Source organism: Mangifera indica, chromosome 3 (genome assembly GCF_011075055.1).
Source record: "Mangifera indica cultivar Alphonso chromosome 3, CATAS_Mindica_2.1, whole genome shotgun sequence".
Lineage (NCBI taxonomy): Eukaryota > Viridiplantae > Streptophyta > Magnoliopsida > Sapindales > Anacardiaceae > Mangifera > Mangifera indica.
Window position 1 is genome coordinate 8,212,412 of NC_058139.1, and position 17,398 is coordinate 8,229,809.

Below are 17,398 nucleotides of genomic sequence, written 5' to 3' on the forward strand. Positions count from 1 at the left end.
TTTTCCTTTTCGTCGTAACTAACGATTTCCCTTATCGCCGATAACGGTATTTCTTATCACAGTTAACTGTCTTTATGTGCTCCGTTAAATGACAGTGTTAATGTAACCCTTTATACAACTAATGTTCGGGCCGGCCTGGTTTGTATCCACTCTTATTTGCAGGCTGTTGCGCTTGCCAGAGTCTTCAATCATGTTGCAGCAACGCCTGAGTTGAATGTGAGAATTCACAGTTTGTAATATATTTTTTGTTTTGACGCCTTTTTTTGTGAATTACATGTTATTCCCAAAATCTTTATTCTAAATGTTACTTTTTTTTTTTCAACAAAGAATCTCACTTGAGTCGCTCATATAATTTGAAAGTCTAATATTGAAATGTCGTAAAAAAAGATTTAAACTCATAACCTCTTATATATAAAACTGTTTTTATTATCACTCAAACTACTTGTTGTGGGCTTATAAATGTTACTTAGTATAAATCATTCCAATCTATAATAACAAGATATCAAACTTTAATGAATGAATAAGAAAGAAGAAAAAAAATGACCAAAACAAGTTTCAATTACAATCAAACAAATGTGTTCAATTTTACTCACGAGACAAAATTGGGTTGATAACCACATTAATCAAAAGCCACCAAGCCCTAGGAAAATCAATAACCTAGGCCCAAACTTGGAAACTATTAAATGGGGGACTTTTTCACAACAAATCATAGACCTCCCTGTATGCGGCACTTGCACAAAAAATATGCCTTAGGATAAATAACTTTCATATTTGAAATAGAATCAGAATTCGTGGACCTAACACGGTGTCAGGCCTCACCGAGAGGGTGAGCAAAACACTTGCATCTCTGTACACAGAAGAGCTACTTCTGTTTAAGAGATTTTCATCTAGTCTTCTTTTGATGTATTTGATTGCTCAGTTCTGTTTCCGGATGAAGTTACTCCAGATGAGGCACTTGACGACAAATCACTTGTGCTTCCACCGTTTCGGTAGTTTTTTGATGGAACGCCAGGGTTTCTAGGAGGTTCATTAGTTGCAGCTACTTGCCCCTCCTCTGCTAGTTTCTTGAGAAGGTTCATAACCGTGGGAACCAGCTTGGTAGACAAGGAAAGAAGACCAGGAAGCTGAAAGGTTGAACACACATCATACACAAATTTTTAGTACCAAAAAACACGAAAGAGTTAAAATTTTCAATTTTCAAGAAGGATTTTGTTCACATGGAGATTAAACAATTGGTTTTATTTATACCGTTATGAATTAGAGTTTTATCTCAAACTTCCAATTTCCAATGCTCATAAGATGGCCTTCTTAAAAAACATAAAAGAAAAAAATTTAGACACTTACGACACCATGGCCAAATTCACCAGCAATGTCCAATTGCACCCAAAGTGCTTTGATGAGCAAATAGCCAACGAAGATGACGCATAGATACAAGGGATTTCTGCCATAAGAAGATACACGCGTAAGCATACAGTATTAGGTGGATGAATCCTAATGCTAAAACATGCCTTGATACCACAATTGCAAGGAAGATAAATACCTGAGAAGAGTCATAAATTCATTGAACCCAAGGATGACCAATGCAACAATTGCCCATGGAGGTGGTAACCAGTTGTTGTTGCGTTTGTTAGCTTCCTGAAAATATTTTTTTTGGAAAAAGGACAAATAATAAGACAACATCACTGACAATGCAATAGCAACGATGACCAACAGAACCAAAACGGCAATAATGTTGATTTGCACAATACTAAGAAACACCATCAATTACATAAATATAAAACAAGAGGTAAAATCAACAAATATGTAAAATATCATGCCTGAGCAGAAATGGCTTGAGTAACAATATATTCTGTCTCTGACTTGAATTGCCTCCACAAAGATTTGCACTGAACAGGTGTGATCAATGTTTTTGACAATGGAACCTGTATTAACAGTGGAATAACCACTTATTCAAAAGAAGAAGATACTCCATACATGAGTGTCCCTGTAAAAATTTGGTTTGCAATACCCCAGGGAATTTCCACTTACCACACAAAATATTACAAACTAGTAGAAGGAAGAACATTTCCCAATCAAGCAGTTTGTTAGTGTTTAAAAACATTTTTCATCATATGGAAGTTTGATACTTCCATTCATTATGTTTTACTCACTTTTATTGTGGCTTGTCATTCAATTATTGAATTGTAGATTTCAGAAAACAGAATGCCAGCAACAAAAAGTAACCTGTTCCCAAGTGCTTGAGGCCAGGGGATCATAATTTGAAACCTCCCTATTGGTAGAAGCAGTACTGCTTGTAGAATCCACCAAAGCACAGGTAAGTGTACTCTCAATATTATCAGTCTCATCATCCAAACGGATCACGGCCATAACAGCAAGCAATTTTAAGGACTGGAAAGCAACATAAAACATATGATTAACAAGGAAGCTAAAAATATAGAACAATAAAGTTCAGCAATTGAATTCTATAAATATTCATACAGCAGAGCGAGCAGTTTTGGTGATTGCTCGAATGTCTTCTTTGCCAGTCCAAACCCGAGGCATTGAATCAGAGTCGTGGCTAAACATTGTTGTAAACCTATTTGCAACATTACAGTTAATCCCCACACATTAGAAACTGAATGAAATCAAACAATTCAAATAAAATAATGCCAGAGATGCTACCTGTCCTTCATTCGGTTCAACACCCTTCCAGCTTCTTCCCGTGATTTTGCTTCAACCACACCCATTGCATAATTCTCTAGATTTGCAAGCATTTTCTCCTTGGCTACTTCATCCATGTCAAAACCAGAAAGTGCACTAGATAACCCAGAGACCACAGATTTAGTCTCTTTCTGTAGAAGTTTCTTTATTGCAGGCCAGGTATCATTACTGGCTCCATCTAAGAGAGCTTCTACAGGTCCTGATAATGCTTCATTTAGTTTTGACTGCAAACAAAAACATCATTGTTGGCCAAATCATATTTTTTTAAGCAGAGTACCAGCAAGACAAAATGCTTCTGATGTCACAGAGAAGACCCAACAATGGCTATACCATCAATAGAAAAGGGTATTACTCATAAATACAATTAAATTATTACATAATCACAACAGGAACTTCTATTTCGAAGGTATATTATCACGTACAGAAGCTCATACTATTACTCCATATTCTTCTCAGTGAACTAGGAAGCACTCAGCTGAGGAAGTAAAAAGTCCAGAAAGAATGAACTAAATAATTTATTATACCTCAAATTGAGTATTAAGTTCAGCCAGCTTTGCAGCACGAACAGATGCAATATGAGCATCTATGTCACGTTGGAATTTATCCCGCACTTTAGAAGTGTCCCAGTTTGCTTGTTCAATTACAACATCTGCATCAATCAATCACAAATTATACTTGGGTAAGCACATCAGCTCCTTTCCATACCAATTGCTCTTAAGCCCAATCACTAACCCAACATGTCAAGTTTTACTCCTACAAATAATTGTAACAATGAACCAAATGTCAGATTTGACTACTGATGTCTTCTAAACTGTACAATGACTTAAATTACACATATCCTCTGGTTTTAGGAATTTGTTCTTCCAACTCCAATTTTCAGTTTTTGTTTAATAGGCTTAAACGTCATTCTGCTAGACTAACAAAAAGCCAGAACTAAATTTTTTACATACCTGCACATGCTTTATCAAATTGAGTTATATAAGACGTAGAGCAGCGACTTGAAGCTGATGAAAACCCTTCCCCTCCACTCAAAGCCTTATCAAATGCATCCTTGAATTTATCCAGAGTTCCAGACCTTATGTGTCCCAACATAGATTGGAATGCCGGCAAGACAAGCTAACAAAGAAAAAGAAGATAAAATAAGATTAAGTAATAAAGCACACATATCATGGGAAGAGCATCACATTCAATGCATCATCAGTTTATTGCCACAGCAGACATATATAGAAGAAACCAGAATAAAACAATAATTTAATCTGAATAAAAGAATAACTTGTAGTAATTTTTCTTCAAGCTGCTTTCGCTTGGAAGATCTGACACCTTCATCAAAATACATAACTTCTGCATCATACCTGACAAAAAGAAGTAAAGGAAGGACTTGATATTTGAATTCTGATTAACTAAAAGAAAATCAATGACTTTGGAAATGCTTGTGAATTATTTATAGAGAAAAAAAGAGCATATACCAAAGTAAATACTTGCAAGTGCACACACAGTGAATATAAAGTTTCTTATTTTACAGTTAATTTATATATTGAAAGTGTAGCATCGCCACTAGAAAATTATAGATTTTAAATGAAATAAAAAACTGTTACCCTGATAGACTACTATCAAGGATTGAACTGAGCTTCTTCCCAAAACCAGAAACTGGACCAGATTGTACAGCCTCCTCCAACTCACACCATTCCTGCGACAAATTTCAAACCAATTCAGCTGGTACCAAGCCATGGAACATCAACTAATACTTAAGAAGCAGTTAAAAATTTTTTTTTAAAAAAAAAAAAGATGATAAAATATATTAAAAATCTGGCACCTCATTTGCCACAAAGTTCGAATACTTTTCATTGGCAATTTCTTCACAGCGAACAGTAGCTACCATGACCTAGATATAGGAGTTTCATGAACAACATTAACAGCACCACTGTAAGGCTATTTAAAATTATATCCACTGAAGAAATGACATTCAAATAATTACCTTGTGAGCAGGAAGGTCAAGGTCCTTATTCTCCTTAATGACTTTCCAGATTTGCTGCGCACTAAAAGAAAACCCTGAAGCTGGAACAACACCGCGTCGATCTCCAGCAAGCCCTCCCGGTGCAATGGAATGAAAGAATCTTTGCCTCAAACTAGCAACCTTAATTTATAATAAGTCACATAAAACAAACAAATATAGATATGAAAGACGTTTGTTTAACCAAAAAAAACAAAACATAATAATAATCATTTCTTTCCAAATTACATTCATACAGTGAAAACATACATATTTATGATACAGACATTCATTCAGCAAAAAAAACTTAATTATTTCAATTCATAATGAGTTAAAGTATCCCTCATGGAACATTAGATATGCATCGGGTACCTGCTCATTGAACTGCTCTTCCTTTTCTTCATAACTTGAGAGAGCAACAACTTCAACCTGCTCATTTTTAGTAAATAATGTCATCAGTTTATAAATATAATTATTCCTCCATCAAACAATGAAGGCATGCTCCTGCATATAGAAGCATTACACTTACATTAAAAAATTCACTAAGAGGAGTTTCCTTATGGGCTTGTGGCTTAGGAACAGAATCCCATATCTGCAGTTCAAGAGAAAAAGATATAAGGATTACAAATGAACATCAATAAAGTCAAATTTGAAAACAAAATTTTAATATAGCACTAAGCATTATACCTTCTGAATATCTTCTCTTAGAACAGGTTCTAAATTTTCCAATGGTGTCTATAAACAAAGAAGAACAGAGAAATAAAAACTACAGCTCATTGTATAAGAAAATGATCAACAAACAATAAAAAGTAAATAACCTAAATAAACAACTCATGATATCTCAAGCTACAGAATAAAATTCAACAGCAAAAGAAGCATACCCGTGTTTTGTCACGTATGACAAACAGCAAAGTTGTTTTCCGCGGACTAAACAATCGCATCATGACCTAGAAGCATATTCCATTATCAATTTATAAACTTAAAATTTTTATGATGCCGAATAAGGGCTGAAAAGAGCTAGACAGACATGGATTACCTGGAATACAGTCTTTAAAAGGGGTTTATTTGCAGCTTGCTCACGGCCAATGTCATGACACCACCTACATGAATATGCTTTAAGAAGAGTACGAAAATACAATATACAGCCAGCTGATCAATGAAAAGAAAGAAACATAGAAAGCTATGCAGTCAAACCGACGCATCCTTCTATAGCAAGACAGAATGACATACATGTTTATTAGCACTATATCTGAAACAGCAAGGGCAAAGAGGGCACTTTGCTTCTCAAAAGCAGTATCATCCTGAGAGGAAAACCAGATAAAATTCAGTAAGCAAATATACCTCCATATCTTCTCAAACCAAATGTTCATTTCTACATCCCAGAATCTAAGCTAAATAAATTAAGATCATACGCCTAAAAATATGTGCATGCAAATGATTATCACATTACCTAACATGGGATGTTGTGAAAAGAGATATGGGCATGCAAAATTACCTCTCCCCTTTCCCTTCCATCAGTACCCTCCAAGTCCATTATAAGAGTACAGGGATCAATGCCAGCACATCTTGCTAACCATATACCCTTGGTCGTTTGAGACCTAAAGAGAACCAATTTTTTGTAAGTTATTTCATCTTCCATTAATAAAATATGAAATTACCATGAGAATATCGAGAGAACATGCCTCCCTTTAAATGCATCCATTTCCCTGAAGTTAGTACCAAACAAACGATTTAACAGTGTGCTCTTTCCTGTAATGATCATGGAAACAATGTGAAACTCTTCAAATTTGCATACACTTCAACTTATGCAAGCTATAATAAACCAACAAATAAATAACAAATAAACAAAACAGACAGGCAGGAAAGAAATATCCTAAGAAGCAAAAATTTAAAAAAACAGATTAAAAGAGATGGTGCACAAACATCATTCAGGAAAAGTCATTCTGTTTTTCACATCAACATGACAACTATGCTATCAAGGAAAAGTGAGTTAACTTATATCTCACCATGCTTCAGCAATTCCTAATTCCCAGGGGTCATACTCTTCTAAAACTCATTCAAATTGCATTTGGTTTGAGAATAAAACATTAAACCCTTGTTTCAAAATGCACAATTTATAAAACATAAGTCATTAGCTCAAGGAAAACATACCGCTACTTTGTGGTCCCATGATGGAGACTACAGCATATGACAGCCCATAATCACCCAATTTTACTTCCTTAATAAAGTGCTCAATTCCAGCAACATTGAATATACCATCCCCATCAAGAAGCTGAGTTGAGCAAGATTCTTGACTATTCACTGGAGAAAGAAAGGTGTTCAGATATTAGCAAGTAATCAAATTCACAGTTTATTTTCTTTGATAAATCCCAAACTGCAAAGAATAACAGTATATTATAACTATTTATCTTTAATCCAAACTGTAAACCATGCCAATCACATTATAATTTCACTTCCATTCTCACCTTATACGCTCCTCCGTCAGCTGAGTTTAGAAATTAGAATCAAACGTTACAATCTAAAATTTTCTTTTCCATTCTTACCGACAAAAGAAAAAAACTCAAAGAAAACAAACATCACATCTAATTTCCAATCCAAAAAGCACAAAAGCTTCAGATTCAAATTTTAAGGAGTTCAAAACCTTACAATCAACATCGTTGCAAACAAATCTAATGACATCACATTAAATAAAATTTAATTAAATTAACACATAACGCATTCTAACACAATCAAAATAAATGAAAACAAGATTACAGCCTATTCACATTAACGGATCAGATATTACGACGATGTTTCAAAGCGGGAAAAAATAATTAATTAGCAGTTAAGATAGCGCACAAATCAGAGATTAGAAATAACAAGAAAAGGTAAAACGCACCCATTGGATTGCCGTTTTGAGAGGCCGGAAGAGAAAGAGAAAGATGAAGTGATCGATCTGAATTCAACTTTTGTTCGTTGTTGTAAATGTCGTTTAAAAGTTAGCTTGAGTGGACACCAGAGAGAAAATTTTCCTTAGAAAAATAAAAAATGTGTTTGGTTTTTAAATAATTTTTTTATTAGAAAATTTAAAAACAGTGGACACGTGTGGATCAGATTTCAGAAGACAGGGGTTGGAATGAGATTCCTCCGGTTGCGCTTTGGCTTTAATTATTTTAATTAAAGTAATGGAATCACACCCTCCTTTTGCACGTGGCATTCTTTAAAAATTGTCTTAAGGTTAATTAACGCATATAATAACAATAAAATTAAGCCATATTACATTGTTAATGATAGAAAATCCAATTTAATAAGAATTAATATAAAATATAAATAATAAATAACTTAACTTGTGAAAAATTAATGTACAAATTAATATAAAATATGTTTGCAAGTTTGGCATTTGAAAAAAAAATTGTGAGACTAAAATCATTACTTTATTATATTTCTAAATTCAGACTGCTTATGTGTCATGATTTTACTGGCAACTTTACGGTTAGAGTTTGTGGTGCAGGAGTCTGCGGTTGGGTGAATGAAAGCGGTGACGTGGAGAGTGTAAAGATGGGTCCCAGTTTTTTATACTACCACCGACTTATTGGGACCCATGGGCCGCCCGTCTATCATTTGGGAAAAGTGGACGGCCTGATCGCCGCCTCTTTTATGGAGCGTGGAAGTACGCATCACTTGATTACTCCACAGCGCTGAAATTTTGATTCAATCAGGATACATAGGGGGAGGTAAAATGTGACGACGAGCGTGAAAGTCGTTTGATGGAGATTTGGCTCTCTTTATTGTTTTATAGTTCTGTGGGAATAAATTTTAAGAAAAAGTACAATTTGAAATCGTCCCCATCAGCACACCAAAATGATCATGTGAGAGTACTTAACAAAAAATAATTATCACATTACTTATATATAAAACAACGAAAGGGGAAAGGAGTATTTCACACTCAAATTTTAATTTAATCTCAAATTTATATTTATGAAAAGGAAAAAATTTAACCTCTTATTTATAGTCAAATTATCATATAAATTTTTAGTTAAAGATAGAAATAAAATTGTCATTTCACCTATAAACTTTAAAACTTTAAAATTTTATATTTTTTTTTTTTAGGTTTTAAAAACTAACATTTCAACATATCTTCAAAGTTTAAAAAATTTAGATTCATCCTTAGAGTTTGTTTCCTTTTTTGACCACCATCGATAGCTGATGTTTTCCACTGATCTCCTATTTTCGACTATAAAGGATGACTCTTCATCACTCAAGTCTGGACGACAAAGCGTCATCCAGATTTAGAAGAACAGACGAAGGACGACGCGAGAGTGATGAAGAGATCTCCATCTCTTCGTCACACCATGCGACAAGGAGATGGAGATCTCTTCATCACACTATTGTCGTTGCACCAGGAGAAGAAGAAAGTCGAAGACGATGTTGGAAGATGAAATTGAAAAGTGGGGGTGAAACTGTTATTTTTGAAAGTTATGGGGGATGACTGAATTTGAAAAAATATAGAAACCCTCGGTTCGAGGGTGAAAATGTTACTTTTCAAAATTTAAAAACTTTAGGTAAAGGTGAAATGTTAGTTTCTAAAATCCGGGAGGGGCGAGTAATAAATTTTATAACTTTTTAATATAAATAGTAAATTAATATTTTACCTCTCTTTTTAACAGAAAAAATTAACAAAAGTTTGGCTATGGATGAAAGTTTGAGTTTTTCATCTCTTGTGGGTGTGAGTTTGAGATTAGACTAAAATTTGGATAGGAAATAATCATTTTCCCATAACCAAAATATGATGTTTTTAATAAAAATTTATTTATTTAAAAAAATTAAAAAGTTTGAATATTTTAAAAATAAAATTAGAAAATTTGATCTTTTATATACAATCCACAAACCAATGACCGAATAAAAGTGATAAGTACTTAACCAAGCTAATGAAAAAATGACTTCTTTGGTCAAAATATTGGTTTAATATTATATCTAACGATTCAGTTGATATGATATTTTTTGAAATTCTTTATGATCGCGAACCTCTTATGCTTTTACAATGTGCAGAAAAACTAGTTATAAACGAAGAAGTTAACATTCACTTATGAGATTTTAATACTATTTTGGATAAGTTAAAATTGAACATGCATAAGACCTAAAATCATAGGATAAAAAAGATAGAATCGCATATGAGAGAAGTTCAAAGGAGCACCCTGGGGAAAATAAGAAATTGTCGGTATAGTGATAAGAAACTAAGAAAATTCACACAAAATATGAGTGACAATGTGGCAATAGTATATTAAGATAGATAGAGATTTGAATTGGAGTATAAAAAGAGGGATGGCCAGGGGAATTTGACATATAAAAATTGTTTGGTTGAGTGAGGTTTGAGGGGAGGCTCTTGGTTCCTCCAAATACCATAGCGGTTTTTTTCTTTTTATACAATTATATGTATAATTTTATGTATAAATAATGATATATCATCATATGATTGAATATTATTTTATCTTTAATTTTTAACTATTTAATTAAATTATAATATATCATTATTTATATACAACAATTATATATATAACGTGAACTCATTTTCTTCTCCTTTTAACCTTTTTTTATACTGATTACCCAGTTGAAGACTTGTAAATTAGAGCTCCTGCCGGTTGATAAAAAAGATCAACATTTTTCTTCATTCATCAAATGTTCTTTTTGTATTGGGCTGAGTTGTAAGAATGTACCAAGTCAAAATTAGTCAGACGTTGATTTTTTCAGACACAGCCCTCATAAATATATACATATATACAAGAAAAATTATATAAAAAAAAAAAAAAAAAGAGAAAAAGGTGCTGGGCCGGGACCAATGTTCTAAATTTTAATTTGAGTTGGTTCCAAATCCCTACAGGATTGAAATCAGAGTCAGAACTAGAAACATTCGGTTTTACCAAATTAAAATCGAAACCTACTGGTTGTTAACCAACGGTTGGATATCTGACAAATTCCAATCCTAGGCAAATGACTTGCTCAACCCTAATTATATCATTCAACATCTTATCAGAAATGAAATAGTTTTACGTAAATATTTCTCTAATTTTATTAGGCCAAAACACTTGTTCCACCCGAATTTTTAGGAAACGACAAGTTCTTACTATTAAGTTTGAAAAATCAGTTTTTTCACCCATACATTAAAATCATGCATTAGTTGTAAGAGTCATAGGGCATTTTGTTATTTTGTCATTTTCTTTCCTTTCTTATTTCTTGACTACTCATGTAAGTAATGAGACATCATTAGGGTTAGCGAAAATAATAAGGTCTAGGTAAAGTGAAGCTCGTCAACAACAAATCTAGGCAAAAAATTGTAAATATAAATAAGATTTAACAAATCCAAATTGAGTTGATATGAATAAGGGTAATAATATTATAAAGTTATGTATATAATTGAATATGTGATGATAACATAATCGTCTGATCACACAAGTGTGAGAAATTAAAAAACTGATTAACAACAATACAAAAGTGATCATAATGGGAGAGAAATAGTCTCACCAACAAACTTTCTTTGACTTTTAGTTTCTTTTTTAAATTATAAATCATACGTAAAATTTATATATATTTATATATTATAGGGATAAATTCCTCCTTAGTTTAGTAAATGGAGAGTATTTTTGTGTTTTTACCAATTTTATAAAAAATAAAAAATTTTATTAATAAATTTAATATATAGTGTGAGAAATATATTTAATTTTTATATATTATTATAAAAAATTTAAATTTATACTCTTTTATACATTAATTTTTTTCTATTCAAATTATCATTTGAAAATCAATAATAAACCATTTTATTATTTAAAATCACCTTTTGTTTTTCAGGAGTAGAAAATCTATTTTTGTATAAGAAAAAATGACAGTTAGAAATCTCTTACTTTATCATTGTTCTAATAATAATACAATAATGCTACATGCACAAAAACTGTGCACAAGATTTATAACAGCCCCTTGGGTTCAAATGAAATGAAATCAATTTTATAACAACTCCTTAATCTATAGTCAAATATAAGATGACAATGGTGATGATAGATGGCGTGTGGTAGAGAGACGTGCTGAGAAACAGAACCAATGGCGCAAGGAGGCAGAGAGATAACCAGAGAGAAGGCGTGCAAATGTGAAGGCGTTCTTTTGTGGGAATCAAATTGGGAAGAAGCAGAAGCAATGATGCAATGTGATAGTTGGAGACAATCCGTCAGCTATCTTTAAAGATCTTTTGCGGAAATCAAATTATAGAGATAAAATATTTCATTTTAATGACACTAATGTGACAGTTTTGATACATGACATTTTCCATATTACTGCCACATCAGTTTGTGTATAAATTATATGTACAGTTTCTATGCATGTAGCATTATTGATAATAATAATCTGAGAAAAAAATCTTTAATATATAGAGAAAAGGCTAAAAGACTTATTTTCATTCAAGCTTAGTGTAAACTCAAATTTACACTTATTAATTATTAAAAATATAAATATTTATCTATTTGTTACAATTGTTAAAAATAAAATTATTATTTAATAAAAATATTTAAAAAACTAAAAATTTATCGCTCTTGTTTTAGGACAAGTTTAGTTTCTAACAAATTTTCTCTCTCAAAAAATTAACATTTTTCTTAAAGTTTTTTTTAGTGATTATTGTCAGTAATTAGAAACGACGAAGGTCAAATTCTTTCTTTATCTTAGTTTATTTTTTATTATCATCAATTAACAATATTTTTTTTATTTTGATAAAAAGGATGATTCGTCTTTTTACTTTAAAAAGGATAAATTTTTAATTTTTTAAATATTTTTATTAAATAATAATTTTATTTATGATAATAATAATAAAATAAAATATATTATTAAATATTAAAATTTTTTAAAATTAATGAATATCAATACTTGGATGGGAATCAGTCAACTGGCCCAAAGAAAAAATATCTTTCTTGGGACTTATCCAACGACGACAACCAACCATGTTTAATTTTGTTAAAGGACGTAGCTGACCCAAACGTTGCGGTGTTTCATAGATTAAAGACGAAAAATAATATAATGATGTCACAAATCATGTCTTCATGGAAATAAATCTATAAAAGCCCATACTATTTTAATCAATCCGTTAGATTTTATTCTCTTTATAATTTTTGACATTATCCCATCAAGAACTTTATAATTTATGGGGTGAATTAATTTTGAAAAACAAAAAAAAATCCTTATAAATTGATTTAAAATTTATTTTAACTTAAATAGTTGATATTAAATTCATGGCAGAATGAGACAATTTCCCACCTAGATTTGCCCTGTCTACATTTTCCTAACCACTAAGTTTTAACAATTAAAAATACATTTTTATTAGATTATTTTTTAAATTTATTATATATCAATTCAATCTAAATATTTTTTAAAAAATTTTAATATTTTATTAGTTTTATTAATATTTAAAATTTACTCAATAATATTATCATACCAATTTCATATATATGGTAAATAAACGAAAAACTTGAAACCTCTTATACATGGAAGATGTATTTATTAATAATATTTTAATTATGGTATTGGACTATATTTAAATTTATAATAAAATTATATGTTGAATATACAAATTTATATAAATTTAAGATATATCATTATATGATTAAATAATTTTTAATTAAAGATAAAATAATAATTAATTATTTAATAATATATTTAAAATAAATATAAATAATATTTTTTTAAATTTAATAAAATAAATATAAATACAATTTTAAAAAATTATCAAAATATTTTAATCAGAATATATCACCACTATTACATTATTATTTTACTTTCGAGTATGTGATGTCATGTAATAATTTTATGTCATCCAAAGCCAGTCTAAGTTGTTGTCAATCTAAAGTACAACTGTTCTTCTTCCTTCTCTTAATCATTATTTCCCGTTGCCGTTAGACCCGGTCTATTTCTCTGTTCATCAATCTGTTAACTTTTAATTTTCCCGTTTTCTTTCTCCCCTCTCTCTCTTTTAGGGTTTTGATTCATTTCTTGGAAAACAATACCGGTTTTAGTTCGCCATGACTTCTGTGAGGAACAACATGGTGCCTCCTGGGCTTATGTCCAATCTTGAAGAGGTGCTTTCGAGCAGGAAGAAGAAAAACGACAATAATGAGGACAGTGAACAATCAAAGGGTGACGTGGGTGATTCAACGGAACCTTCCACCTCTGATTCTGATAGTTCCAAGCCTGTTGTTTTGGTCACTAATGGTGAGGGAATTGAGTCCCCTGGCCTTGTTTATCTCGTTCAAGCTTTGGTTAATGAAGGCATCTACAATGTCCATGTTTGCGCTCCTCAATCGTGGGTTCATTTTCATTTAATTTCCTTGTTCATTATCATGCTTTTTGGATTTTAATTTTGATATCTGGGTTTAATTAATTTCGTGATTTTTCTCTTGATTCATTTGAGTATATGGGTTGTTTGTAATTTATCTATTTTTTCTTGTTTGTTTCTCTTGATTTTTTTAATTTGGAAATGTGAGTTTTGTTCAGTTATGGATCTTATTTTGTATTTTGTTTGCCCGTTTGTCTCAAATTTTTATATGGGTACTTGTGTTTTGTCTAGATTATGAGTGCTTCTTGTATTTATTATTTTTTCTGTGCTTTTTGTTTCTCTCAATTTTTGTATATGAGGTTGTGGTTTTATTGTTTATTGTATTTTGAATTGATTTGATTATCTGAGTAGGCTTCATTTTCATTGACTGAGCTGGGTTTGTCAATTAATTTCGATAGTTAGATTTGCCAGTAGCTTTTCCTTTTGCTATTATTATTGAATTTTGGAATATTTTGGTGATTCGTTAGTTTGTGAATGGATTGCTCAGGGACAAATCAGTATCTGGTCACTCTGTGACTCTGCAAGAAACCATTGCAGTTAATTCTGCTGAAATCAAGGGTGCCACAGCATATGAAGTTTCTGGTATGGCTTCAAATTTATTGTCTCAACGTTTTTGTGAAAGAGGCTGTAATATGATGTTATTCAATGAGGATGTAATATTATCCTAATTACCATATGTTTCAAAATGTTAAGCTGTATCTAGTATTGAATTCTTGGTCATACAAACTGCATTATGCTATTTTTGTAGGAGCGTGTAAATGTGTTGTGGCATATTGTTTTCCCTAGTAAAAAATGAATTGTACCCTTTTCCTTGATTTTTGGTGAATTTTAATAATTTTTTAAGGATATTCGCATCATTCTGTGGCCTAAATGCCTGAATTTAGTATGGTTTCTATGATTAGTTCTGTTTTGTGGTTGTAATATAAACTTTCTTTGGTGTTTGTTAACAGGGACTCCTGTGGATTGTGTCTCATTAGCATTATCTGGGACACTCTTTTCCTGGTCAAAGCCTGTGCTGGTTAGCATTTATATACTGTCATCCTTTGTTTTTGCATGTGGATTTCAATTTTAAACATTTTCTCAGAGTTTTTATAATTATGATTTTCAGGTAATCAGTGGAATCAACCGGGGCTCAAGCTGTGGTCATCACACGTAATTTATTTACATGTGCCTTTGTTCCAATTAAATTATTTTTCTCATTTGCTGATTTATGTGATTCCTTTTTAATATGTATCACCTAGTGATACCTGTTAAAAGCTTTTATTGAGTGACTAATCACTGTTTCCTGTTCAGCATTCTGCTTCATAAATGCAAACTGAAATTACTTGTATCATTTTAAAATTCACCAGATTCTACTCGGGTGTGGTTGCTGGAGCTAGGGAGGCATCAATTTGTGGAGTACCATCTCTGTCTATATCCTTGAACTGGTGAAGTGTCCTCTGTTATATGGGATGTAATTTTAGCTATCTTAAATCATTGATAAGTGAGTATTTGGCCTTATGATTTTGAATAGGAAAAAGAATGAAAGCCAAGAAAGTGATTTCAAGGATGCAGTCACTGTCTGTTTACCTTTGATAAACACAGCTATTAGAGATATAGAAAAGGGAGTTTTCCCAAAGAGTTGCTCTCTGAATATTGAAATTCCCACCGCTCCATTGAGCAACAAGGTTTGTCCTCTAAAGTCATTTATCAGAAATATTGGAATTTACCTATGGTTCTTGTGATGCAAATAATGTCAGATTGGGTATAGTTTTTGACAGTATCACTTAATTGGAGCTGGATTTTACTTTTTAAAGACATTATTTGTTCTCTTAACATCAGCAACTTTTTATCTGTTTTAGGTGTTCCCCACCGCTAACCTTTGGGAAAAAAATCTGCTTTTTTCCTTCCGTTTCTATTTATTCCCATTTGCAATTTTCCCTTTGCTACAAATTATTAAATAACATGACATCTTTATGTGTCATAAAGTGACCATGCATAAGTGTCCAACTCCTTTTTTTCCCAGCTTACTTGGTCTCAACGTTACTGTTTTACGTCTACTTCTTACTGATATTCATATTTTTATTAATCTCATGCTTGACAGGGTTTCAAATTCACCAAGCAAAGCATGTGGAGATCCACTCCTAGTTGGCTAGCTGTTTCAGGAAACCGGCATCCTGCTGGTGCGCATTACATGTCTAATCAACAGAGTCTTGGCATCCAGCTTGCACAGCTCAGTCGAGATGCCTCTGCTGCTGTGAGTGGCTGTGGATTCTATTTCTTTTTCATTTTATTCGGAATGCTTACTGTATATCCTGGGTGTTACCATGCAAGAGATTTATGTCTCCTGTTCTCTCAGGGTGCAGCTCGCCGTATAACTACACAAAAGAAGAATGTGGAGATTGAATCAGTTGGATCTGCTGGCAAACCTGATACAAACCGGGTCAAGAAGTTCTTCCGACTAGAGGTAAATTAAATTTTCACCACTGAAATTGAATTTCAAAGCCACTGTTGTACATTGTTCTTTAAACTTGGAAAACCAACTCAGCCTTAAATAACTTGTCTGGGATTTTCTGTCTTATCTCTCTTTGCCAAAACAATTTATAGTTTAAGTTTAGCCGTCCTTACTAAATCAGCCATGGTAACCCGCAGTTTCTGGATAAGGAGCCAGAAGATACAGACGAAGACCTGGATTTCAAAGCACTCGAAAATGGCTTTGTAAGTTAAAATCTATCTCTTCTTTTTTACTTTTGAAATGCATTTTTCATCATGTAAAACCATTTCGTACAATGAGAAGTTCCTTGAAACCCAAATGGCGTCAATCCATAATAACACATTCATTTTCCGTTGAAATCATAGGTGGCGATAACTCCTCTATCGATTCAACCGCAAACCAGTTCCGATACACTAGCAGCTGCATCGGAATGGATCTCAACTGTGCTTCAAGAAACTCCATCACAAACATAAAGACAGATTCAGACACAGTTTCATAACCAATTCTGTCAATTTAATCATCAATTGTTTTTGAGTTTCCTTCATTATTATCATTATAATAATTATTTTTTTCTCTTATTTTGCAAAATTTTTGGGAGGGTTTCAAATATTTAGTGGCATTGGCGTTTGGGTGGGTTGTTTGTTTTGTTGATGCAAAATGTAATTACAAACAGCCGGGTCTAAATTTGGCATGACCCTGTGCTATATTATGTATTTTCTAAATATTGTTGCTTAAATTAATATTCTTTTTTATTTTTTTTAATTTTTCGTGCAATAAAAGTCGAGCAAAAATACCATCGACTAATTAAATATAATTTTTGTGAATTATTGGCTGCTCATCTTTAATATGCAATTTGTTTGTAGGTTGAAAATATTTTGCTTAGTCATTTATT

At 32.1% G+C, this 17,398-nt stretch overlaps 2 protein-coding genes across 3 annotated transcripts; one reads left to right on the top strand and one right to left on the bottom strand.

The window, feature by feature from the left end:
• Positions 1 to 540: 540 nt before the first annotated feature.
• LOC123211961 (protein ROOT HAIR DEFECTIVE 3-like) lies at positions 541 to 7,724 on the bottom strand. 2 transcript variants are annotated; one of them, XM_044630949.1, is made up of 24 exons: positions 7,569 to 7,724; positions 6,842 to 6,991; positions 6,373 to 6,439; positions 6,186 to 6,288; positions 5,921 to 5,991; positions 5,727 to 5,790; positions 5,572 to 5,637; positions 5,378 to 5,425; positions 5,220 to 5,282; positions 5,063 to 5,119; positions 4,676 to 4,834; positions 4,514 to 4,582; positions 4,296 to 4,387; positions 3,974 to 4,052; positions 3,651 to 3,816; positions 3,433 to 3,453; positions 3,225 to 3,349; positions 2,662 to 2,924; positions 2,479 to 2,575; positions 2,224 to 2,388; positions 1,818 to 1,922; positions 1,541 to 1,635; positions 1,345 to 1,441; positions 541 to 1,124 (listed from the first exon to the last, which is right to left on the bottom strand). In XM_044630949.1, the coding sequence occupies exons 1-24, from the start codon at positions 7,570 to 7,572 to the stop codon at positions 888 to 890; spliced, it is 2,463 nt and encodes an 820-aa protein (XP_044486884.1). In that variant the 5' UTR covers positions 7,573 to 7,724; the 3' UTR covers positions 541 to 887. The 2 variants fall into 2 exon arrangements, with proteins under 2 accessions (XP_044486884.1, XP_044486885.1); XM_044630950.1 differs by lacking the exon at positions 3,433 to 3,453.
• Positions 7,725 to 13,511: 5,787 nt separating this feature from the next.
• LOC123212080 (5'-nucleotidase SurE-like) lies at positions 13,512 to 17,265 on the top strand. The gene is made up of 10 exons (XM_044631118.1): positions 13,512 to 14,000; positions 14,521 to 14,615; positions 14,984 to 15,051; positions 15,142 to 15,185; positions 15,383 to 15,460; positions 15,547 to 15,700; positions 16,117 to 16,269; positions 16,372 to 16,479; positions 16,665 to 16,730; positions 16,872 to 17,265. Exons 1-10 carry the CDS (start codon positions 13,720 to 13,722, stop codon positions 16,977 to 16,979), a joined length of 1,155 nt encoding a protein of 384 aa, XP_044487053.1. The 5' UTR covers positions 13,512 to 13,719; the 3' UTR covers positions 16,980 to 17,265.
• The last annotated feature ends 133 nt before the right edge of the window (positions 17,266 to 17,398 follow it).

Bases quoted from the DNA above. Each gene is read 5' to 3' on its own strand.
- LOC123212080 (XM_044631118.1), top strand. From the start codon at position 13,720: ATGACTTCTGTGAGGAACAACATGGTGCCTCCTGGGCTTATGTCCAAT. The intron at 14,001-14,520 runs GTGGGTTCATTT...TGGATTGCTCAG, and splicing joins CATGTTTGCGCTCCTCAATC to GGACAAATCAGTATCTGGTC. The intron at 16,480-16,664 runs GTAAATTAAATT...GGTAACCCGCAG, and splicing joins AGAAGTTCTTCCGACTAGAG to TTTCTGGATAAGGAGCCAGA.
- LOC123211961 (XM_044630949.1), bottom strand. The intron at 5,426-5,571 runs GTATGCTTCTTT...CTTTGTTTATAG, and splicing joins TCATACGTGACAAAACACGG to ACACCATTGGAAAATTTAGA. The intron at 1,442-1,540 runs GTATTTATCTTC...TTCTTATGGCAG, and splicing joins GAATTTATGACTCTTCTCAG to AAATCCCTTGTATCTATGCG.